We start from the raw sequence: 25,474 nt of genomic DNA, 5'->3' as shown, positions 1-25,474 counted from the left end.
AGATGAAATTTTGAAGGTAAATGTCAAGGAGTTACAGTCAAAGTAGATACCTGTCAAAAATCCTGAACCTCAGAAAAAGGAAGAAGTGTGGGTTTTAGTCTCAACTCTTGTGTTTTATAGATAAAAGCAGACAAAAGCATATTGACCTTGCAGAATTGGTAAAAGTAGCACAGCTGCTGGCAGGGTAATGCACTTTGATAGGGAATTGACTCTAGCTGTGGATGATTAGAATTATCTTTGTCAGGAGGGTGGGTGGAATGAGACAGAAATTACCTTTACTGACAGTGATGACTTTGCAGATCTGAGTGAAAGTCCCACTGTAACATATACTGCCATTTACCAGACTGCAGAATTGGCACACATCTTAACTAGCAGTTACCTAATGTTGTCCTAGCACTTGCTGTGAAGGATCTAATTATTTGCACTGTTAATGATTTTGTGAATAAAACTACTATGATTTAGTCTAAAACTTGGTGAAGGCATAGATCGATCTAAAGTAGTACATTTCCAAAAGTTACTTAAGACCAGATGTGCCATTGCAGCAGTATGTGGAGAAGAATAACCCTTTGAGGACTGCTTGAGAAATGGTTTAACACTGAAACATTCGTAAAGTTGGTTTAACAGCATCCCTGTCTGTCTTGTATTCATAAGGTCTTGTCTGAATAGAAATTGTACATCAGTTTGCTTATGTGTCTTTCTTGGTGCTACTGCTTTCCTACCAAAGAATGATAAGAACTAAATTAAATTTTTATAAAAATCCAACTTACATAGTCTTTTAAAATTAGTATAGCACTTTGTGTTTATATATGTGTATATATGCATAAAACCTGTAAATATAATAGGCATACATATATGAATATATATATATACATATACATACACACTACCACACCACTCCTCCCCCTCCCCCCCTTTTCTTGCAGTTTCATAATACATGATTTTAAATACATTACACTACTGTATGCTGGCACAGTAGATTGTTTTCAGGATGTTCCAATAGATGAGAGTGTCATACTCATTAAGCCATATGGGCCATGCTGGCCACATAAGTCTTTCAGGGAGGTCAGGCTTTTCCTCTGAAAGTATTCGTGTTATGGAACAAGATTATGAATCCCTCTGGCGGGGAAGAGGGCACAAGCAGATTACCACATAGGACACATTATGGGCTGCCTACCTAGCTCTGAATAGGTTTACCTCTGCTGTAGTCAGCTTATCTCTTGAAGTGGATAAGTTTTTTTTTTATCTTTCATTATATAAGGAGATTGTTATGGTAATTAACACAAACTGGATTAGGAACCTGCTGACTTCTACACTTAACCAAAGGGGGGCTTAATTACGTATTGACCATTTGAGATGCAGTTCCAAATCCGTGTGGTTTGTGTGCAGTTCTTGCCGTTGATACTTTTCAACAGATTTTGAAGTCACAGATGTGCATCTCTAAGTGATACTTCATCACAGTTCAACAGTGTTCAGCAATTACTGTAGTATGTAATACAAGCTGGGGAATTGTAGTTACAAAGGGAAGTTTCTTCATTAGCAGTACTGAATTTTATATAGGTGTGAAAAATTCTTAGAAGTAAATAAAAGGTTCTTTAATATTAAGTAAAATACTAGTCAAGAATTTTGATGTACCTTGTTGCTTTTTGTATGTTTTTATTTAAATTAGTAAATGTTGAAGAGTATAGCACCCTCCATCTGAAAGCAAGAATTTAAAATTAATCTCTCTAATCTTGCTGGTCAACAGCCAATCTTTTAACTCTGTTCATTTGATCTGTTGATGGACAGAGGAGGAGGTTTAAATCAAGCTGAAAGGTACATGTTAAGAGATTGCTGAAAGTTTTATTTTTTAATGTAATATTTTAGTCTTACTTTGCAGTTGTTCATGTGCCCACAAAAATCTTCACGGTCACTGTTTTGTGGGAACAAGAATGTAATTTTTATCACTGTTCAAGAGGGAAGACGAGATCAATTCTTGTCTCACTGAGCAGTGCATGCAAAGCCTGAAAGTCAAAATTTGTTACCAGGTTTTCATCTGTTAAGCACCTGCAGAAGACATGACAAAAGCTTACTTTTTTAATATGGCCAGTTTATCAGGTTCTGAAGACCCCACCTTAAATGTGCACAGTGCGTTTCAGGATTCAAAAGGATAATGGATGCAGCTGAATGAACTGTATTATGAACTTGTTTCCAGCTGACCTAGTGATAGCAGAGATAGCAAAAAGTGTAGAAACTGGGAGGTCCACAGTTCTGTCAGTACAGCTGATTTTGATGATTGTCAGCACTTTGACTGTTGTCATCTTCCTTAGGCTGGTATCACTGTTGTTTTGTGTAATTTCATGAAGTCAGTAGAGAAAGGCATTAAACTTTCCTACATTAAACTGCAAGTTGTTTCTATAAATATCCACTTATGTTACTCCGTGGTAAGCATAGCTTTCACTTGAATATCATACGAGTTCTGGTTATGTGATAAAATTATTTAAAAATAGTAAATGTTAGAAGAAGAGTTTTTGAATTCTAGTATGTTGAATTTAATTTTGTGTCCCAATCCATGAATTGTCTGCTCAACTACTGATTACTCAAGATTCCTTTAAAGATATGACAGCATGAAGTAGATATGGTGAGAAAGTAGGTTATATATTCGGTCAATCTGTGAAATGCTTTACTGGGTCTGCAGAGTTATCCAGGCATAGGTTTGTTCTAAGGGTTGACTACAGGAATATACATCCCATTCTTTCTGACATGTAAATGAATCACTTACTAATATCCTGAGTTAAAAATAAATGTTTTCTTTCCTCACTTCTTACCTGGTGACAGTATTTGATGATGGTGATGAGAAGACTCTGAGACGCTCTTCCCTGTGTTTAAAAGGAGAAAGACATTTTGCTGAAAGTGAGGTAAATGAAGAATTTTTATATTACAACTTTTTATTTAGAAACTTCAGAAATTTAAAAGTGGTACTTTTTACTTCAGTTTTTAGTATGTTAGGTGTATCCATGCTACTAAAAATGAGGGTTATGCAAAGTACAGTCCACAGGGTCTGGGTAATTATTTTTTAAAATCAAGAAATACAATTAAATTTCACCAAACTGTATAAGTTAAGAAACAAAATCAGCATTTCAACTTTGAAATTTTTATGTTACTGATAATTCATAGATTGTAGATGACACAAAAAACCTGCGCTCACATAGCTACTTTGCATTGTATAAAAAAATATCTGTGAGTATTAGTCAGGAAAAAGCTACAATAGAATTATAACATGAAAAGTAATACAATTTATAACATTAAAAACTAATGGACATGTTTTCATATAATTAAGTTCTGCTGCATTTTTGATTGTCAAATCCAATATGTAATAGTTGATGAAAGAAAAATGCTTATCTTTTAGAAGGCCAAAAAGAAGTTGCTGTTACTTGTTTATTTGAGAACAGCTACCAGTATTTTGAAGCTGGCTCATGTCTTAGAGGTGACTTGCACATTAAAGTATGCAAACATTTGTAGCACATTTCAAATAATTGGAATTTCAGAGCTAGGGTTATTCCGTCATATTATGTAAGACAATCTGGACGGATGGGCAGATTTATGTAAACATGTTTGTTTATTGGACAGCTACTGAAGATGGGGCTTTTTGCTCTACTTAAGTGTGCTGTTATTATTGCAGTCAGCTGAGTTTGTTGCTTGCATACTGCATTCTTGTGAAGATTCACACATCTTCTAGAATCCTAAATCAGGATTAAACACATGTAAAGAAAGGAACCTAATTAGATGCCTTAATCTGGATTTAGATAGAAATGCTATAATTTTAAAGAATGTGGTATTCCTTCAATTAGCTCTTTGTTATTAATGATCAGCACAACTGAAGATTAGATTTTGTCTGTTCCATAAATACTATTCTAATATGGTTTCAGGAGTGTTGCCTTAGAGTACATGGTTGAAAATTTTAGTCTATATATAGATATCTTTGTGACCTGTTTGACTGAATGAGAGTAATTCGGACTATTTCGTCGGATTCAAAGAAACCTTACATTCAGATGACTGCTACTTCTTTTTTTATCATCTAAGCTTTTGATGTTTTGCCAGAAGTCACTGATAGGCAATTCACTGTCACCAGCTCTCAATGAAACATGTTGTACATTTCTAATAATTACCTTGTGATTGCACAGCTACACAGCAGGGAAAATTACATCTCAAATTTCTTTTGTAATTAGGCCAGTGCCCCACAGTTGTCTTGTTCTGAAGTTGCTTCCCACGTGTGTGGTGTAGAATCTTTTAGGACGTCCACCACAGTTGGAAGTAGTAATACATTTATTTTTAGATGCTAAAAAGCCAATTTTATTGTCCCTTTTTCAATTCTCTCTGATACAGAATACTTTTGAAATTCTTGTTGATGTTACACATCTAAAAATTCATACATAGCAAAGAAGTTGAAGTCAGAGGACTATATGTAATTTGGAAGGCTTTCTGCCTTCTTTCAAAGGACAATAATAAGTGGCTGTACAAAAAATTGTTGTGTACCAGGAGCCTTCAAATCTGGAACAGTTATCATTGAAACAATTAACAGCAGGCTTAGGGAAAGAAGATACTGCATGTCCATAAATTCCTTCTGTTGAAGCATTCTCCCTGAAGAGGGAAAGTTCTTTCTCCCCCTCTCTTTTTGTTTTGATGCTGATAAAGCATCAATTAGCACCCTCCCAATTATCTATATAGCAGCCTCTTCAATATTGTTTTAGAATCTCTTTCACCTATCAAAGTATGAATTACTAACAAAAAATACAATTAAGTTGTCATGTTGGCTGCTACTGAGTGATCTTGCAGTTTCATCTCAAAGGGGACCTTTGTTCATTTCTGTGTAGATGTTTCAATGTTTAGTCTAATGATAGGACAGGCAGAAAATCAATCTGATAAAGATGGAATATCCCAGGTGAGTAGAACATGTGATACCTACTTCTCTGTGTTGTAATGGTCCAAAACCAGAACTTCTGGGAAGAATAGTCTGTGTATGTTGGACAAAAGTTAATTATTCAGAGGTGCAGAGAAAGTGTTGAAAAAACCCCCAAAACAAAACACGTTTCTATTTAAAAATCTCGGCATGATATATATGATATACTTCTGTATTTCTTTTGTAATGAGAAAGTCTCTATTGACAAAAATTACTTCAACAAAGCAGGTAGTTTGGAGAATAACTTATGCCAGGTTTTTCTAATGTATATGCATATGTATTTTTTCATTTCAACAGACATTAGATCAGCTTCCACTCACCAATCCTGAACACTTTGGGACTCCTGTTATAGGAAAGAAAACAAACAGAGGAAGGAGATCCAATCATATGTAAGTTTAATATTTTGATATCTGTCTGCAATTCTGAAGCTTTCAGTATGTGTGGAGTTTTATTACTTGCATGTTCAGGCTTCTCTTAAAAAAAAAAAAAAAAAAAGGGGGCTGGATGAAAAGTGGTGTTTACCACTCAGTTTGATAGTCAGATACATGTGTATTGTTGCATGCAAGCATTTGAAATGTTCATGTAATCAATATTTAAAATAGTACCAGTTATAGGCAAGAGCTTTTTTTGGTTTTATTAAGTTTAAAAAAAAAAAGGTGGCATCCCAAATGGAAATGTGATGTTAAATTATATTGAAAAATACCTCTGTGGTGTTGTAAATGTGTTGGACTCAAGCTAAAATCATTACAATGCAGTCTTTGTCCAGCTGATATGAAGCCTTTGTGGAAGGACCCAGAATCCTCCTGTAGACCTTTGGTTTCTCAGTACAGGGTCTCTGAAGGGCTTTTAGAAGTAGATGAACGGTATAACAGAATTACAGAAGAATTACAGAACGGGTCAGGCTGGAAGGGACAACAGGTGATCATGTGGTCCAAGCTCCTTGCTCAAGCAGAGTCATCCTAGAGCACACAGCACAGAATTGTGTCCAGGTGGTTCTTAAACATCTCCAGTGAGGGAGACTCCACAACCTCCCTGGGCAATCTGTTCCAGTGCTCAGTCACCTGCACAATGAAAGTTCTTTCTAATATCCAGGTGGAGCTTCCTGTGCAACACTTTCTTCCCACTGCTTCTAGTATGGTTTGCAGCAAAGCTAACTGATATAAAAACAAAGTTCAAGGGTAGCATCTTGATTTCCTAGATGCCAAAATTCTAGGTAGCTGTGGTCTTGATAAACCAGTGTTAAGTGATTCAGTGCCTGTTTTTCATTGTTTGTGTGGGATGTTTTGATTGTTTACTTAAAATTTTTAGGTGTAGTGGTTTTCATGCTTAGGTTATCTACCTTTCTGCACTTCTTGGTAGCTTGAAATAAATTTTGCCCTGTATATGTAGAGGAGCTATAAATTTACTCAGAAAATTTCCGAGTTACTACTTTTGTGAGGTAGTGAAGGAAAAAGCTGTAAAAAGCTGAAAAAAGCTGGCATTACCAGAATGAGTGTAACATCTGACTGGGTTGAACAGGACATTATTATGTCAGAAGCAACACACCTATCTTTATTATGATTAATACTGCGTTAACTGTGTTAAAAGACAGTTGTGCCAGTATGTGTACAATTTGAGTTAAGAAGTAGCCTCTTCAAAATTGTTCTGGCTTTCTCTTTAGTCTTTGATTTTTTTTTCTTCCCATGAGAGATTCTTGAACCCTAGAAAGCAGCCTGGGAGACTTCCATATCTTTTAAAAGAAACCATTACTTAAAAAAAAAAAAAAAAGAGGAAAAAAAAGGAAACCAAAACAGTGCTAAACCAAAACAATTATCATCACTGGAAATAAAGTAATTTTAAGGTGCGGAAAAGGAAACTTTCCTTAGACTGTGTATCAGTTGCCTTCTGTTACACAAATGGTAACTGTGAGTTTTTTGTTAATACTGAATTTTGTACTCAAAGCAATTATGTGACAAATGGAAGATAGCTTTTAAAATAATGCTAATTGTGCTCATTGAAAATGCTGTTTATTTTCAGAGAATTAACCTCTGAAGTGACTATTTTAAAAGATACGTATAGGAAGAGCATCAAGAGTGCTGTTTTGTTTTGGTTTTGGAGGTTTTTTTGGTTTGTTTTTTGTTAATCAGTTGCAAGTAATTTTAGTTTGTAGTAGTTTTATACATTTAGACTCCCCACATGGTTAAAACCAGGTGCAGCTTTGTACTTGAACAGTCAAAACAATGAGCTAGAACCTTTTTAAATGAAAGTGTATTTGCACCTTGGCCCATCTACTTGCATTCCACCACTTCATTCAATGTGAAATTGAAACAGTCATGGAAATGCTTCACTGCACATCTTTAAAGAACTTTCTAAGGATAAATAGACTTCTTTTTCTCCTTGTTATTCATCTTTATATCTGATGTTTCTTCTTCAAAGATTTGTCCTTGAAATAGCTTTCCATTTTGCCTGGTTGTTAAAGTAAAAGCATGGAGAGATTAAGAGGGAAAACCAAAACAGTTTAGCTTAACATTAGTCCAGAACTACAACTGTAACAGTGTTTTTGAACAGTGTTTCTGTAGGGCAGAATGGTTTCCCTATGAATGTTCTGACAGTGCATTTCTCTTCCTCCATATGGATGCACGGTGGTGGGTTTTTTTGAGTTTTGCATGTCTTACTAGCAAGTGTGCATTTCTGAGTTTGTGATGTTTGAATTGTTACTACAGTTATAAATACGTTGTTCATTTTTATGCCAAAACAGGCAATTCAGGTCACTAGTGTTTATGCCTCTCTAACAATTAGCTTTGGATCTCCTGTAATTATAATAAGCAAATTTTGAATAGTTGAGTTTTAAGTCTCTTTCTGTTGTTTAGTCCTGAAGAAGAATCTTCATCCTCTTCCAGCGATGAAGATGAAGATGATAGGAAACAAAGTGATGAGTTATTAGGAAAAGTTGTGTGCGTGGACTGCTTCAGTGTGGATAAAAAGAAAGCTCTTTGGTTTCCAGCCTTGGTAAGAATTTAATCTTTATTATAATCCAGTGCAGCTTTTGTCATTTTCTAGGCACCAAAGAAAGGTGTGGGTTTTTTTTTTTTTCATTTTGGCATTTTTTTATTAGAACTTAACATGTTTTTTGAAATTGGACTGTACCATAATAGTCAAAGGAAATATATCTAGATATGTTTATTTAGAAAAAGGGATTGCTAGCATGGCCTTTGTTTTTCCAAACAGCTAGAGCTTGTTGACCTAATTCTAGCTCAGCAGGGTGTTCAGTATGATTGGACTAAAATTTCAGGGCTTTTTTCCTAGGCTGTTGCATGTCAATTTTCCTAATAACTGAGTTTTATCAAGGAAGGAAATATAAAGTACAAAGACAGGGGAAGTTTAGTGATTACATAGACATGATTTTTCAACATTCAGTATAAACACATAGGATAAAAATTCAAATGGTTTTTTTTCCTTGGTCACTACAGTAGGTAGTGGAAAATTGACAGTAAATTTACTTTAAAATTACATCGGAGCCATTCAGTAGTGGTATTTTTCTCTTCCTTTATTCTGGCTTAAAGATACATTTTAAGGAATAAACTTCTGAAAAAATGCCACAGCTAGGCCAGTGATTACATGCAGACTCACTGATCGATATATTTGGAAATTAGTATCTTTCTATATGCAATACCTTCTAGTACTGTGCTTTTTAATTTTTATTTCGTTTTTCATTGTAAATATTTGATTAATTTCTTCCTGGCAATGAAAGCTTAATATGTTTATCTAACTTCAGGAAGACTTGTGCTCTGCTTTTGAAAAGATGCCCTACAGTAACACTTAACTCTTAGTGTGTGCAGTAGCTCTCAATTGCAGCTTTCTGCTTGTCACCTGCTATGTCTTGTAATGCAGTCCAGCAGCTTTCCAGCAGGAGTTCTTGTGGTGAAGTTTGTGGAAGAAAAAGAGTCACTGAAATCTTTTTACAACAAGGGAGAGGACAGAATGTCCAGCAAGGAGATAACCATGTTTACAACAGATAGCTTTAAGAGAAGTTTCCAGTGATAAATAATAAAAATTGAGTTGTTTCTATGCTGAAAGCTGTCATCAAGATGATGCAATATCTGTCAATATCACCTGCCTCACAGTTCACTCAGAGAAGTGGTCAGTGAAACTGTCTTGAGCAGTTTTATGTCACACTGCTGGGTTTGCCTTTCTGGTCATGCCCATGACCTACTCGCTGAGAGGGGTTGGGCTTGCTTGTGGCACGTGTAGTGCTGCTCAGGGTAGCTGTGGGTCACACCTTAAAAAGTAGCTGAATTGTTGCTTCTGCTGAAAAGATACACTTAAGATACACAATTATTTCTTTGGCTTTCTTTTGAAGATAGGAATGTTCTTCATGGAAAGCTCCCCTCAATGAATAAAAAGCAGTAGGGGGGTAAAGTTTGAGGGTGAAGCTTGTTAACTCTGAAATAGCTTATCCTAGATTAACTCTTACTTTAGTAATCAGGTTTGTGGCTTTGCAAATAAACATCATACTGCATTTAACCAGAAAAGCTAGGCCAAAGAATAGGTTTATGGCTCAAATAGCTGCCTTGTTTGGTTTGGTTTGGTTTTCTTTGTCTTAATCCACTCCCCAGTAGCTGTGCCTCTTGGATTTATTACCTTGTAAGCAGGTTACCTCTGCTGTATCAACAAAGTAATCTTACCTTATTGCTGATAAATTTTGCATTAACTCTGTAGTATGGTAATTGTAATTACATTACTAATGAAATGAAAATTCAGGTTTAATGTCCTGAAGAATGTGTATGTAAACATTATTTCTTATTAATGAAACTATGCACAGATACTTTGGGTATAAGCACAGAGGACATTGTGCAAGTCTGTTATGTGAAAACAAGTTCAGGGATTAGTCTAAACCTTTACAGCAAGTAACAATTAAGATTAGTAGTGGAAACTGAGTATTTTGGATATCAAGCCTTTAACCAAGTAGCTTATCACTTACAAATTTAAAACTGTAGAGGTCTAAATTGGGTAAAAAATTATTCTGAAGACTCAGTGATTGACTACATCGTTTTAATCCTGCATACATGTTTGGGTTGGTGGAGTTTTTTGTTTGTTTTTATTGGTTCTTTGGGGAGGGGGTGAGCACAGTAACTAATTGTAATTGTAAAAGGGCCTGACAGTTGCTCCTTATGTCAAAGAGTGTGATTTAGTATGCCTTATAGCAATCCTTTGTTTTAATGTGTACTTAAAGGCTTTTGAAGGGTGCAGTGAGGAAATCTGCCCGCAGCATTTTCAGAAAATTGAGTTTACATAGGATCATCTTTTTCATCCTTCTGTGATTCCAGTGGAGTTTGTTTTGCAAGGAAATTGAGCAAACTTGATTCAGGCAAAATTGAGGCGCTGTTGCTTGATGTAAAGGCACTAGGTGAGGTTGTGGCAAGCTATTTTCCAACCTCTGAATGGATTTCTGACTACTAAGATGTTGATGCTTCTAGAAAACCAGTAGCTAGAGCCTGAAGGGCCTTTTTCCATCTTTAAAGAGCTAGGAGTTTACACTTGTCAGTTTAAAATAGAGGATTATAATCACTGTCTTTTACCTTGACATTGCAAACTGTATCTCAAGCTGTATTTCAGTTAGAAAGTTGTATTTTCCTAAAGTAACTTCTTCGTAGACTGTAGAATGCATTGAATTTTGAAACTTGGTCTGTTAAATTTTATTTGTCTTGAGAGGCATATTGAGCCTGTGCTTTGTGATATGGAACTCTATTTCCAAATCACTTGGAGCTTTTGACTTTAGCTTCTAAAATTCTGTATGGCTGGTGACCAATGTAAGGAGGAAAAAAAAAAAAAGCTTTTGCTACGCAGTATCTATGTATTTGGTGGAAAATTAGGACTGAAAGGCAACAATTTCTCTAAGAGTAGAGGCATTTCCCTCGGCTAAATTAGGGCTACAGTCATTTGCTGCTCCTTGAGGTTTTATAGCAGCCGAAAGTTTCCTAACTTTCAGGGATCTATACATGTTATGAGACGAGAGATGAGTGATGGAGAGGGTTACTTTTCTGGTTTATATTTCTGGCAATTCAAAGTATATATACATATATATTTGTATTTTTATAAACTCCTGAAGCTTCTTGATTAGTGACTTGTAGACTGGTTTAGCAAAATTTAAATAGCTTTTAAAATTGCAACAAATTATTCATATGTTGTCTCAGTGCTAGACTTGATTAGTCTACTTCTTGAGTTAGAGAACCTGTCATAATACTTGTACTTGAGGTGCACTTCTCTCCTAGGAAGAAGTAAGTCTTCCCTTATAAAATGGCATTTCATAAATCCTGTTAGCTTTTGTTTTGGCACTGTGTGTGATTACATCCTTGCCATTTCTAGAAGTTTCCAGAAGTAGTCTCTAACTCAGGTGGCAGCACTTGGTGGAATTTCTGTCCTTTTAGGATGAGGATTAGAATAAGCTGCAGAGGCATGACAGGTACTTACCTTTTGCCAGAATGCTGTTCTTACTTATGTTTCTGGCAGCAGCTGTCAGTTTCCCTCTAGGAAGCCAGCATGACCTCATGTATTCAGTAATTTCAGGAGGTCATCACTCCTGTGTTTTGAGAGATCTCAGTTGCTCTCATTTCAGGATTGCCAAAGAGAAACGAGCATAAAAGCTTTTAAAGAAGCACTGGTATATACTATTACTCTCTTGTCTTTCCTTTTTCTCTCTAAACTTAGCATTTTTAATATCTTTGCAGGTGGTTTGTCCAGATTGTAGTGATGATATTGCGGTGAAAAAAGACAATATTCTTGTTCGCTCATTCAAGGATGGCAAATTGTGAGTAGGAATGTAGAGGTTGATAATTGAAAAAAATTTATACCAATCTAGTGAAGTGTGGCATGAGATGTGTTGGGTAATCAGTAAGCTTAGTAAGTTCCTGCCAAGTTTTTTCTAATGTTTAAAAAAACCTGTTAACAGCCCACATTGTGATGAAATTAGTCTTGAACTTTGTCAGTATTAATAATGGGATGTATAAATCTCTCTGTCTTAGTTTTAATTTCATTGTTAAAATTGTGGCAAACACAGCAGTATTACGTGACTTCAAGAATGGCCTGAAACTCTTTCCTGCTGTGGTTGGAATAGAGCACTGCTTTTCAGGGATGTGGCTGTAAGCTTATCCAGCTACAGAAGGGTCGGAGGGGACGTGTGCATGCCTGCACGTACACCACATGCATACACAGAAATCCTCTTTCTTGTTTGAAGGTAGCAAGGCATATGTTTGTCTCAATCTAGACTGCAACTGCATCTTACTGTGCTTCTTGCTAAGAACTGTAATGCTACTCAACGTAGGAAAAAGGATAGAGAAACAGAGGAAACCAGACTGTCTGGTATTTGCAATGAAACACAGAACTTTGTGTTCTTAAACTGACAACAATAGAATTCTTTTTCTAGGTTTTAGGTTTTATTTTAAAAGTTGCAGATATTTATTGTGCTTGATTCAATTTAACAGAATGTTTTGCAGAAAGGATGTTGAAATATTTAACAGCTTTGTTGTGGTTTAATGACTTACTGAGTCTAGGCTATCACTTTACCATTTGATAGTTTTTCAAGCATCAGTGCACATCACCAAAGGAACACACATAAGATGCTTTCACACAAGCACATACCCACCCCCCCCCAGTCCTCCAGAGCTGCAGTTCAGATTTGCTTCCTTGGTTATAGACACAGTAGAAATCAGAAAGTGCTTTGTTCTTTCGATATGGAAGTCTTTAATTTCATACTGACAGTTTACACTAGTACTGATTTATGTTTTAAGCAAGGTAGAGTTCTAAATTAATGAAAATTAATGTGAAGGTTTAAAGTATTATATATATGGGAGACTGCAGAAACTCCCTGTTTGTGGAAGTAGCATGCCTTCTTCAGTATGCAGTAAATGCATGTACTTGGTCTAACCAATTTAGTGTAAAAGTTTTGGTTTTAATCCGCTGATTAATTATGGTAATACTGTACCAGACTTAACACTACAGAATTGTCAAGATATACTTCATAGGCTTCTTATGTATGTTTAGTAAGTGTGTTATAATCCTCGTGGTAGCTCTGTATTGTACTGTTAGTTTATCTTTAAAATATTTTAATTTTTTTTTTAATGCTTTCTAAATTATCTAGTGTTTCTGTGCCAAGAAAAGATGTCCGGGAAATCAGTGAAACTTCACCAAAGCCTGATGCTTTGTTAAAACAAGGTAAAAATAACATTCTGTGAGAAACGCTTCTATGTATTTGCTAAGTTACATGAATTGGACAAAATCTGTGGCAGATTGATTCATGTCTTAAAAATGATAAAATATAGGATCTTTTCTTATAAAATAATGTATTGAAGAGAACACTTCTGAAAAGTTAGAGGAACTTTTTTTGGACAAACAAAAACACCCAACCTGCTCTGCACCTACTTTAAGCGTAGACATACCAAACGAAGGATGTAATCATACAGTACATGTTGGTTTTATACATTATTTTAGTGTTTTTCCTTTTGCTTTAGTCTTTATAGGATTAGTCTCACAATAGTGCCCCTAATAGTTGTAAGTAAGTTGCCTTTATGGACTTTGAAAATCTGGAATTATGAGTGCATTTGAAACTTTAGGCTTGTGTGATGAAACTCTTAGAATTAGCTTGTGCTTGTTTCTTCATCCTTGCCCTCCCTGTTGGATATATATAAACTGCAGTGTAAACCTGTTGGATAGAGGTTTTCTGAATTAAATTTTAATATATGCCCTATACAGAAGATCGTTGTTTGTGTCTGTAGACACTAAAATGGTTAAAATACTAGTAATAGCTCTGAGTGGCTTGATGTGCAGAGAACTCTAGGCCAGTTTGACTGTGAGACAAATAAGGATGGACAGCGCAGAGTGGTTGTTTAGGTTCTTTGAATTTGGGGTGCAGTTCTTAATTAGCACTCTTTCCGTCTTCTCCCCTTCCCCATCACCCCGATTCGTGTTTTTTAAATTGAAATATTTGTGCAAACTGATACCTCCTCCAGTACTAACAAAGGCTGATTCTTTTACAGCTTTCGACCAAGCACTTGAATTCCGTAAAAACAGAACTGTTCCTAGTAACTGGAAAACAGAATTGAAAGAAGACAGCTCTAGCAGTGAAGCTGAAGAAGAGGAAGAGGATGAAAAAGAAAAAGAAGATAACAGCAGTGAGGAAGAGGCAAGTGAAGTTAGTAAAGGGCATGGATACACAGCTGATAAAAATTAACAGGGCCGTATATATTTAAGTAGGCCTTTTTAATGTTATGGGACATTTAACATGTTAACATAGGCAACACTGTTAACATAGGCAATAATGAATACCTCTCTCTTATCCTGGTCTGCTGAAGAATTGCTTCACTGCAAGCTATCTCTCTGACTACCCTGATGTAAAGAAGCAAAAGAACTTCCAATCAAAGCATTAGCCCATGCACTCCACTTCCACCTTTCTTCTCTTTTTTGTTTTGCAAGTATGGAGTCCCCACATTATGCTTGGTTTTCTAATTATCTATTCTTTCCTCCCAGCCTCCTGTCCAGAAAAAAAAATGAAGAAGAGAAAAGAAGAAAATTAGTGGAAATAACTTTATTTTACAGCTGGCTGAGAGGCTGAAAGAGAGGCTTTTGAATCTTTTACTTCTCTGTACCTTCTTGTGGTACTCTAAATCTGTATCTGCCCATAATCACTTTTTCTCTCACCAGGATTTGAGAGCTGTTCTTTTAATTTGTTAAGCAAGTGCCAGTAGTGCAGCAGACTTAATTTCCTATTAGTAGTGGAATTGTAAAGAAGAAACTGGACTGATTCGGGTCTTAAATGGTTGTTAGGTTCCTTCTCTCAGTACATCCTTCCTGGCTATTGTGGCACTGGCACAATAGTGTTTTATCTTTTAGTCATTCTTTTCTTTAAGATGTGTTGGGATACTGCAAAAGTGTGAAGTTATGACTTTGCCACCTCTCCATGCATGTAATTTCTTTCTGCCTCCTCTTTTAGCTCACAGAAGATTGTCCAGCTTTGATCAGGGATGCACTCTGCTTAGTATTTTGAGAAGCAAGGAATAGTTCCTTGGGCTCAATACAATTTCTGAACTTTCACAGCAGGTTCATGTCCAGCTGTGAACATCATGCTTGTAGATAGGTTTGTATCTATGCAGAATGATCTTTATATAGTGATCATTCCTTCACTGCTTCTAGGGGAAAAATACAGAGCCTGTAGTGACAGCATTTGTAAACATTTGACCTTTTACCCTTCGGACACCTTCTCTTGAGCTCCTCTTAGTTGCATGTGATGTTGTTTGAGCTAGTCTTTCCATGTGCTAGACATAAAGATTTAATCTCAGACAAATATTTTGGAATTTAGTGTATCATCTCTTGTGACAGTATTTTTTCCAGTAAACAGTGATTTCAGTCACTTGTTGAACAAGGAAGTTTCTAAAACAGGCAAATTTTTTTTCCCGTTCTCTTTTTTCTTCTTCTCTCTCCTTGGTGGTCAGTGGTGTGTGAGTCTGCTCTTCACCCATACTTGAGCAGTTTCTGCAGCTTCTTTTTGGTTTTGTGCCTATAACCTCCTGGTTATCAAGCAGCATCTCTTCTCAAGCAGGACCTGTGGGCCTGCTCTTGGTGCTTTGTTATCCACCTGCAGGTTGTTCTACTGCTTCCCAGGACTTGAAAAGCTCTCACTGGTGGCCTTGAGGGCCATCCATGTGGCCCCACTACCTGTAAACCAGAACAAAACAAAACAGAAAACCCAGTCTCTTAAAAATGTCACCATAGGCTTCAAAAATAGGTACTTCTCTAGATATGTTCACACCCACTTCTGTAGGTATGTAGATGCTCTTCTATATCTCATGTCTGTATACAGGCTTCTAGCCTATATAAATAGGAGTTGACATGCAAGTCCTCTGTACTTCTAAGAAGAGTAGTTTTTTTTTTTTTCTTTCACTTTTTTCCTAGTGGAAGATATTGAAAAATGGCCTTCCTTTCCCTTATGAAATTTGACGGTATGTAAAAGAGTTGTCAAAGACCCTCTCTTCTAGTGCTGTGCTGTAGTACTTTGTGAATTTTGTGTTGCAGAAAACATTTCTGTGTTCTTGGATTTCGATATCCTATGTAGAAGCCACTTCATTTTACATTTTAGCATAGACAGATAAGTTAGAGATTGCAGAGCGACCTGCTAGCATCTGGTTGTAAATAAGTAACTTGTAAATAAGCAAATATGACAGTGTGACATACCTGTTTCAAACCATTATCTAGGAAACCTTGTTGTCTAACTGTAGAGATTCTGAATGTGGTTGAAGATTATTAACAGATACTATTACTGTAGTATAGTATATACTGACTCTTACTAGTATAGTATAATATATACTGACTCTGTACAGATTCTGAGAAAGTGTAAGTGCTTTTCAGAGGCATGCAGAGTGTTAGCACGTGTTAGCACATGTTAGCACAACTTTCTTGGAAAGTTACTTTGTTCTGTATTTTGAAAAATTAATAAGGAGTATTCATTCACTTGCTTTTCTGGCACCTCTGTGAATTACCACATTAGAGACATAAGAGTACCCTTCAGGCTGTGTAGTGGGAAAGGAGTGTTTTATTCAGCCTCTTCATCACTTTTGCCTTATTTACCCCTGTATTTAAAAATAATACATTTCTTCTTCAGAACTTCATTTGGTTTCCTGAAGGTTTTGTTCAGTGACACCCCTCACCCCTCCCCTAAATGCTCTGTGGGACTAATGTCTTATGGCAAGTTTTTTCTTGTTGATGAGGAACGTGATAAACCCACATAGCTGCTTGTGGTGTCTATTCCACGATCAGCAGATGCTGGTAGAAGTCTTTTCCAAGTACCCTCTACGGGAGATTAAAATTAAAAAAAAAAAGACAGAGTTTTGGAGTTTTATTCCACTCAAGTAATTTGTTCTCCTTGGCCTGTGGAATGTGAATTTTCTTAACCAGGCTTTTGTCTGTACTATATGCAGGGCTGCAGCATCACCTTGTATGTGTCAGTGAAGAGTTGTGCTAGATGTGCCTGATTTCTGGTGCCCCTGCCCTGTGAGAAGGATCTCTAGTATACTGGTGGCAGTTCTCTACCCAGCCTGTCCTTCCTGCCTATCAAAGCAGCCTGCTCTGAGCTCTGCTGGTACACTGGGTATTGAATGCCCATCATGTTATGCCCCTTGCAGAGACTTTCCTCTTGCATTGCCTTTGCAAGACGGGAATAATTTCATTGCATTTCTGTTGATAATTTTACCTGAAAGGCAACTGTTTCAGTATATTGTGAATAGTGGTCCTTAATTTTTTTTGCCTGTTTGCTGTGATGTCATCCAAGTGCATTTAATGGGTAAGAGGAAGTATAGAATAAGAAAAAACCCTACTCCCTGACAATAGTTACTAACTTTCCTGACCTTATTTTCAGCTGTCCATCTCTTAAATAAAAAGATTCAATAGATGTTGGAGGGTTTGGGGTTTGTTTTTCTTTGTGTGTTTGTTTTTCCCAGTTCTGTTTAGTAATGATATTCTGTTTCTGTTGTTTTCTCAACTGTCTTAGCATACTTTAAAGACAGTATGTTTTGTCCCCTTGCTTCAGGGTAGGTGAAGCTTTAATATTTAGTACAAGGAGACTTTTGAAGAATGGAAATGATAAACATGGAATGAAAATACACTAAAGAAAAATAATTTAGTCTAGATTACTGAATGACTATTTTTGGAAACTTTACAGGTAGTATTAAAAATTAATCAACTCATGTTTGGTGTACTGTTTTGCAGCAGCTCAGTCATCAGAATTTCTTCAGGATTTGATTATATTAATCTGTTATTACTACTAGTTGTGGCAAGCCCCATTTCCTAAGGAAATTATGAGGTGTTATAAAGTAAGCCATAGTGCTTTGTTGTGAAACTCCACTGTTTATTAATCTAAGTAGATCTATTACAAAATTTTGTTAGTGCAATGAACTGAACTTCCAAAATATCCATTGTTATTTCAGTTCTGGGATTGATCCTGCTCAGCACCGTTCAGCTGGTACCCCATGGCAGTTCGCATGCAGTGCCATTGGCTGCGGTTTGCCAGTGCAGTGGATTAGAACTCCTAAGAAAGTGCAAGCACCATTTTCTCTTTGACTTCATCTCTGAAAGTGACGTAGTCTATCCAGGAATCAAGGAGTCACTTAACTGCAGTAGAAATAGAGCTCAGATTTCTGATATGATCTGGATCATTAGTAGAGCTGTCTCCCAGACTTTCTGCATAAATGGACAAAATTGAGAACACCTCTTGATTTGTGGTATCACTTGTGGTACTTCAGTGATTAATCAAAAATCCAATTTCAATATATGTTTACAGACAATGTTTTATATATTTTGAAACACTGTAGTTTATAAAACTTATTTTCATGTGGCATAGCACTGAGAGCATGTATCTCTCAGTACTGTATCCTGTTGCTGACTACAGTAAAACAAACTTAAACATTTAAACCTAAATTATCACTGCCTTATGTTTCTAATGAAGGATTGTAACTCAAAACGGTGACAATTTTCTTGTATGCATTGCTTTAAACAGGAGGAAATAGAGCCGTTTCCTGAAGAACGAGAGAACTTTCTTCAGCAATTGTACAAGTTCATGGAAGACAGAGGTAGGCATTTGAATTAGTAGTACTTTAAAAAATTGAATCTATGTACTAGTAGTGCTTTGCAGTACAGTTTTGGAAACAGGGAAACTGTACTCATTCCTTCTGACCTCCATACTATTCAGAAGATGAATCTGTCACTTGACTCATCTCCTAAATACAGTCCCATACTTCTGCTTTCAGAAATAAATGAATATATCTAAATAGATATCCTATTATGTTCTGCCTATATCCTACTGTATTTTCTATTGTGTACTTACAGTGTGTATAATCAAATATTTAGTATTCTACATCATATTAATTTATATTCTCAGTTGAATAACTAAAATAACAAAACACACACCTTTTAGATGCTGGAAAAATGGATTTACTTTGTGCTAATTTTCTTGTGTGAATCCTGATCACTTAAGTGCATGAACATTACCCCTAGATTGAAATGTTTTTAACAGCCAGTGCCATGTTAAATCTTTACGAGGTTTTTATACACTGCAAGAAAAGTGCAGTGCCTGTAGAGGAAAGGGTGAAGGTATTTGTGTTTAAATTACTATTATAACTGGTTAAGTTAGTATCTGTTTTAATGCTGTGTGAAATGAGTTAAACTGTTTACAAGAGATGACAATGTGATAGCTACTGCTAGTACAGTAGCAGAGGAAGTTTCAGCTCCTGAAGCATTGTGGGATTGTTCCTGGTGAGGATTGGGTTTTTTGTTTTTTATTGCAGTGAAAGGACTACTCTTGTATTTTTAGATGGAATTATTTCAGTGGGTGAAATAAAAATATGTATAATGTAGTTAGCAAGAAAATTTGCATCATTTCTGCATGTTCAGTAATGTATGGGAAAATGTATGTATATGCATTAAAAAACATAACCCATTTTCCCTCTAGTTCAGTAAGTAAGACTCTTGAGTTTTAGTTTCATGATGACAAAGTACCAGATGTAGGAGGTGAGGTTTGCAATACTATGTTTAATAATGTTGTAGTGCATATGATGTGAATTTCATGTTGTTCCAAAAAAACCCAAAACTTCAGAACACCCTAACAACTGTTTTTGTTTCCCAGGGACTCCTATTAACAAACGACCTGTATTAGGATACAGAAATTTGAATCTCTTCAAATTGTTTAGACTTGTACACAAGCTTGGAGGATTTGATAATGTAAGTATTAGTATGATGAGTACTCCAGAGCCATTAAAATCTGATGACACGGTTTATTATTGTGAAATAATTTATTACTCTGTGAAGCAGTGACAAAGAACACAGGACCTTTAGCCGTATGAAAGTTTTCTACTGTGGCTGTGTAAGACATCTTGTAGCTCTAAAAACCATGCTTTAACATGAACCAGAAACCGGTTATATGGTAAATAAATTACACATCTACTCAGTATTTTTAATTATTGATGCATAAAATCAGCCAGCATGTGTGGTTTTTTAATATTCCAATAAATATTTGTCTGATAAGGTTGTTACCTCCAAGTGAAAGGAGTCACTGCTCAGTAAAATCTCAAAGACAAGCAATTTCGTTCAGAGTCTGATGTGAGACCCTTAATTTCTACTTTTTCTGGGCAGTATAAAGAAGAATTTGCTGACTGGGATTAGTGAGACTGGTCTTGGGAGGAATAATTGAAACATGGAATTTATGGCCAAGCAGATTCTACTAGTGCTTTGAACTGCTTCCCGTGAATGTAGCCTGTCAGCTGAGGAGGTGTGTTTGGGCAGTGACACCTTTTGGATATACAAGACAGGTTGTACTTGGGTATTGCAGTACATCTGCTTTACCTTCATAGATGGTTTAGAAATGAGCACATCAAGGAACTTTGTCACCAAAGGACATATTAAGGATGTAATGAAAGACTAATAGGCACTATGTCTGGTGCAAGAACTGCCAGGGCTGAGTATTGATAGTGCTTTGAATTATTTCTTTCTTTCCAATTTAATTAAAATTCTAGCTCCAGTAGTTAAGAATTACTTTCAATATAAAATAAAAATAAAAATGATATACTGATTTTTCTGATGGTTATATTTTCTTTCCTTTGTTTTATTGCCACCTGGAGAGGAAAGCCTGTTGTGGCTTGTTGTGTTGCAGAAATGCTGAATTGCTTAAAATAATTACATTAGACTACAGTTCACATTACAGTGAAATACTGTGTGTGTGATAAATAGTAATTTTATAGATCAGAGGAAATTACTTACATTTATTTTCTGAAGCTGTAAACTTTGTCAATGTAGTGTTTTTGGTCAGTGAGTTAATTCAAAAACATTTACTTCATTGTCTTTAACAGATTGAAAGTGGAGCGGTGTGGAAGCAAGTTTATCAAGATCTTGGGATCCCTGTATTAAATTCAGCTGCAGGATATAATGTTAAATGTGCATACAGAAAGTAAGTAATAAAGCTATGAAGTTCATACTAATGCTTCAATGAACTGAAGTGATCCTGTGCTAGTGGTAATATACATAAAATCCATAACTCTTTGGTTATAATACAGTTTTTTAGGCCTTAAACTTACTGTCCATGTTTAGCTTCTCTAGGTAGCATGTTCCTTCTTCAGTCAAACTTTATTATCACAAACAATATCTTTTTTTTTTTTTTTTAGATATCTCTATGGTTTTGAAGAGTATTGTACATCAGCTAACATTGAATTTCAAATGGCATTGCCAGAGAAAGTGATGAACAAGCCTTGTAAAGACTGTGAAAAAGAAAAAGAATTGAAGATGCTTGAAGAACCAGAGCAGGATGCAAAAGAGATAAAGGTGGACAAGGATGAGCGCAAGCAGGAGGAAGTAGCAGTAGTACAACAAGAAGAAAAAAAGTTAGCTGAGAATGACAATGAAAGTAAAGAGAACGATAAGCCCTCTGCTCTGGTAATATATTTTAAAGTTCATGTTATATCTTGCTGATAGTCAGTTGGTGTATTAATAACCATGAATTAATGTAAAGACTGAAATCTCTATGATGGATTTAAAATAAGACAAAATCTTGCTGTAAATCTAATTGAGAGCAAGACATTTGTGCTATATTTACCCTAGGTGCCTGTTTTAGGGGATCATGGTGTCAAAATGTCTGACTTGTTAGAAAGCAGCTCCAACATTCCACTTGTTTGGGGGCCTGCTGGGTCAAATGGAAACTAATTAGTGTCCAGCTTTATCCTTATCTGGGTAATGCATGCTCACAGCTAACTACATTGCTGGTATTTTTATTCTGCACTTAGTTGTGCTTTTAAGCTCACATAAATACTGTTTTTATTCCTGTATTCCAGTGAAACCAATGAAGCTCTACAAAGACCTAGGCTGTATGATGTACACATGGTCTAATGTAGTTTAGTGGTCCAGAGAGACAAATGTTTATAGCTTTTCAAAATCCAGTTTTGACTCAGTGGCTTCAGCAAAGGAAGTTCAGGGCAATAAACTGATGTACTGCACTTTGCAGGCCTTGCAGTTTGCTGTGGAAGCAATGTGGCTCTCAAGTCAGTGTGCAACACAACTATAATGCTTCTGCATATAAGTGGCAGCCAGCCCTGGTCTGTCTGCTGGTATTCTCTGGGAGGAATGCCAGATGGGCCAGTATGGTATCTCTTCATCCCAAGTGAAAACAGGCTCTATGAAGAGTTCATCTTGGGGATTGCTTTGCACTCCAGATCTAAGAGCCACATGCTTATGTCATTGTGATAAAACAAGTTAGGACACTGGCTGCAACTTTGAACTCTGTTAGGTTTAGTTTAAGATTTTCAAAAGGAAAAATAGCAGAGGTGCTGTAATTTTAGGACAAGCTCCACACTGTAGCATTGTTTTGCTCTTGTAACTTCAGTATGTTTTGCCTGCCTTTTTAAAAATCGTTTGTTTTCACCTTGTGAGTTAACTTAAGGTTTTGTTATCCTAGGGCAACAAAAAAAATTTGCCAGATTCTGTGTTTACTCAGCCTGATCAAGAAAAGGACTTACATGTAATCAAAACCGAAGATGAAACCAAATTGGAAGACAAAGAGGAGGAGAAGATTAAAGAAATGGAAAATCCTACAGTAAATGCAGATGCTGAAGAAAAAGAAAAATCAGGGTAAGTTATGCTGTTTCTAATCAGATAAGACATATGGTATGGTTTTTTTAAAAATTTACTCTTGTAATTTGAGCTTTAAATCAGACATGCTGTTGTTAAATAGACTTGTATCTTCCAGGGACTGATGTGTTTATAACTTTGTCATGGTTAAGCCATTGAAGTTCATTGATCTATTTTTAAAAGAAGAGGCAGCTTAAGTTTTACAGGTTCCAGGCCTAAATATAAGCTAAGTGAGAATGGAACATGTAAAGCATCAGTGACTATTTGATTTAATACAAAAATGCTGCAGTCATTGCCAGTAGTATTCTTCTACTTGATTTTGGTACAAACGTATGGCAGACTTGTGGTTTCCAGCTTTTGCTGTTGGACAGTGGTGTGTAACATAGGAAAAGATGGAAGTAACTTGCATCACCCAGTTAACAGCCTTGCTGTTGAGTAGGCCTGGTACTGGCAGGAGTTTCTTGTGCAGACATCCAGACAGGTGTTTTGAGAGTAGGAGATTGAAATAATAGGGATGCTCAGGGCTATCTAATCAATGAATGTGTGCAAATCATTTGCTTTATAGAATGGGCAGGTTTTCCTGTTTGTGTGCAGCAAAGTCTTACAAGTGTTTATCAGCAGCCACACACAAAAGAAAATATAACCAAAATATGGTCCTCATTAATCCCCAGTGTGTTAACAATCTATATTCTTACAATCAGAACCCTCATACAGTATGGTTTCAAGCGTAAGGAACACAAAAATTGCCCTTAGAGGTCAGATAGGAGATCTCTTTTAATACGCTATTTGTCTTCACTGAAACCCAGCAACAGATGCTTAAGAGAGAAGCTGTTACAAGAGGGAAAGCAGTTAATGACACCTCCTTAGACTTTCACAGCAATCTGCATATCAGGGATGTGTTGGGTTTTGTTGGGCTTCTTTTGTAGTTAGTACCATCTGCTGCCTGACCAGTAATTCCCTTGTTCACTCCAGCAATTTTGTTGTTGATCAGCTGTCTTGATCTTCTGTCTAAATATCATTAGCTCTTAATGTTGTTTCTGGCCCATTGAAACTTGTGGCCAGAATATTGGAGTTTAGTGTATTGGTTTCTGATTCATTGGTAGTAGGGTTTTTTTTTTATTTATTTCATTAAGGCTTTCGATTTTTTTTTTAGTGGAGTCTGGAATGATCCTTTTGTAAAATGTTTTTGTTCTTAATATTTTCAGTAGGATTTCATTGGCAATTTCTGTAACTCAGAATTGCAGAATACAGAAAAATCAAGTTTACCTGAACTCAGTTAAAGAGCTTTTTCTCTATGGATGTGATTTTATTTGTATCCCGTGTAAACTTTTATTTTCTAAAAGACTAATTGCTGGACTTTGTTGCATTTGCTATTTTTAAGATGAACTAGATGAGTTGTACTGTAACGGGTTTGCAAGATTTTCAGAATTATTAAAGACTGATTTTAAAATGCTGCTTTCGAAATACAGAACTAAATTAATGGAAAACTTTGCAATGTTTAGAGAATAGCAGTTTTTAAAGTTTCCTAAATTGTGTATTTGTATGTGTGTATGTTTGAAATGTAACTGTATACTTGTTTATATACCTCAAAAGTACAGTGGCTTAATGCTTACCATGCTGCTGTATTAAATGGTACATGAAAAGATAGAAGCTGCATTTGTTTTTCACTAATCCTATATTTTTATTTTTTAAGTTTGGGTGTTTTTAATCCTGATTCATGTCAATTTGCATTATTTATGACATGAAAAAATGTTAAGAGTTTTCCTAGTTATTTATTTATGAGAACAACCAAAATATGTAGAAAATACTTAATTCCTCTTAAGTTTTCCTAATTTACCTGATAGTAATTGAACAAATTCTTTTCCCTCTGCTCCTCCTTACTCATCCTAGTGGAAAATTCTTCCAACTAGTATTTTGCTATTATGATTCATGGAAGATTGTAATGAGTTGCTTAGAATAGAAAGCGTAACTCTAAAAAGAGGTGTAGGTGGTGATGTGGTCATTGCTGGGAGGTAAGCTATGTTTCAAGGAATAATTTAAATTACAAAAACGGAACACTTATAGGAGTTAATTGTAAGTATTTATAAGCAGCGGTGCTGTAGTAGCACTGTTAGCATGATTACCTTTCCCTTCTACCCTCTTAGATTGACAGGAGGTACAAAATGCACTTGTATCAGCTTTAAAGAGCTTCTAAAAATGTCACTGTCATCCTAAATGCTAAACAATGTTTTTAGCATTAATACTGTAAAGGCATGAAGGAATTTTGTGGGGCATTGTATTAGATGTTCTACTTCCCTATACCAAACTTCATGGATTTGAAGTGGCTGAATTTCTACAAAGATGGAAATGCTGTGGTTGGAGTTTTTTGTTGACCTGAAATGCAAAATGAAAACAGGCATTTTTGTAGGTAGAAAACTAATCACACACACCAATACCTGAAATGTAATAAAAATAGATCAGTGTTATATTCAGACTGAATTTTTGTTATTTGATGTATTTAAAATGTCTTCCTGGAACTTTTTTTATGTTATGGGCCATCCATCTTTCCCAGTCTTAACAAAATAGCTAAACAAATTAAACCTAATGTTACATAAGCAAGCTTGTAGAGTTTTCGACTTGCATTTATGTGTGTAGGACTTTGGACACCTTCATGTACCTTATTTTTATATAGACAAAAAGAACCATGAGGATAGAAAAACTTCTGTGTTTCTTGCTGACTTTCTTCTGGGAGGACTGGATGTAACTCCCAGTTTCCAGATCACAGGAAATACTTCTGGAAGCCAGGGTTGTTTATATTTTCTACAGGTTTTGTTTCTCTGTGCAATCCTGTGTGTCTCAACCCTTGGAGATTGCTACAGCTTGAATTGTATGGTCCCAGCTACACAGACTTTAACAATAGGATGAAGA

The 25,474-nt window shown here is 35.9% G+C and overlaps 1 protein-coding gene across 1 annotated transcript in view; it reads left to right on the top strand.

Moving 5' to 3' along the window:
• The window catches only part of ARID4B (AT-rich interaction domain 4B), a 63,087-nt gene that overhangs the window by 10,784 nt on the left and 26,829 nt on the right, over positions 1-25,474 (top strand). The window contains exons 6-16 of the mRNA XM_085056700.1: positions 2,815-2,894; positions 5,234-5,325; positions 7,786-7,924; positions 11,644-11,723; positions 13,053-13,126; positions 13,948-14,102; positions 18,456-18,528; positions 19,581-19,675; positions 20,800-20,897; positions 21,112-21,379; positions 22,395-22,567. Coding sequence (XP_084912826.1) covers positions 2,815-2,894; positions 5,234-5,325; positions 7,786-7,924; positions 11,644-11,723; positions 13,053-13,126; positions 13,948-14,102; positions 18,456-18,528; positions 19,581-19,675; positions 20,800-20,897; positions 21,112-21,379; positions 22,395-22,567 — 1,327 coding nt within the window. The remainder of the gene's footprint in view (positions 1-2,814; positions 2,895-5,233; positions 5,326-7,785; positions 7,925-11,643; positions 11,724-13,052; positions 13,127-13,947; positions 14,103-18,455; positions 18,529-19,580; positions 19,676-20,799; positions 20,898-21,111; positions 21,380-22,394; positions 22,568-25,474) is intronic.

This window comes from Lichenostomus cassidix, chromosome 3, assembly GCF_008360975.1.
Source record: "Lichenostomus cassidix isolate B80296 chromosome 3, HeHo_3.0, whole genome shotgun sequence".
Taxonomy (NCBI): domain Eukaryota; kingdom Metazoa; phylum Chordata; class Aves; order Passeriformes; family Meliphagidae; genus Lichenostomus; species Lichenostomus cassidix.
The sequence above is the reverse complement of the archived record's forward strand: the minus strand, read 5'-3'. Positions and strand labels throughout refer to the sequence as shown.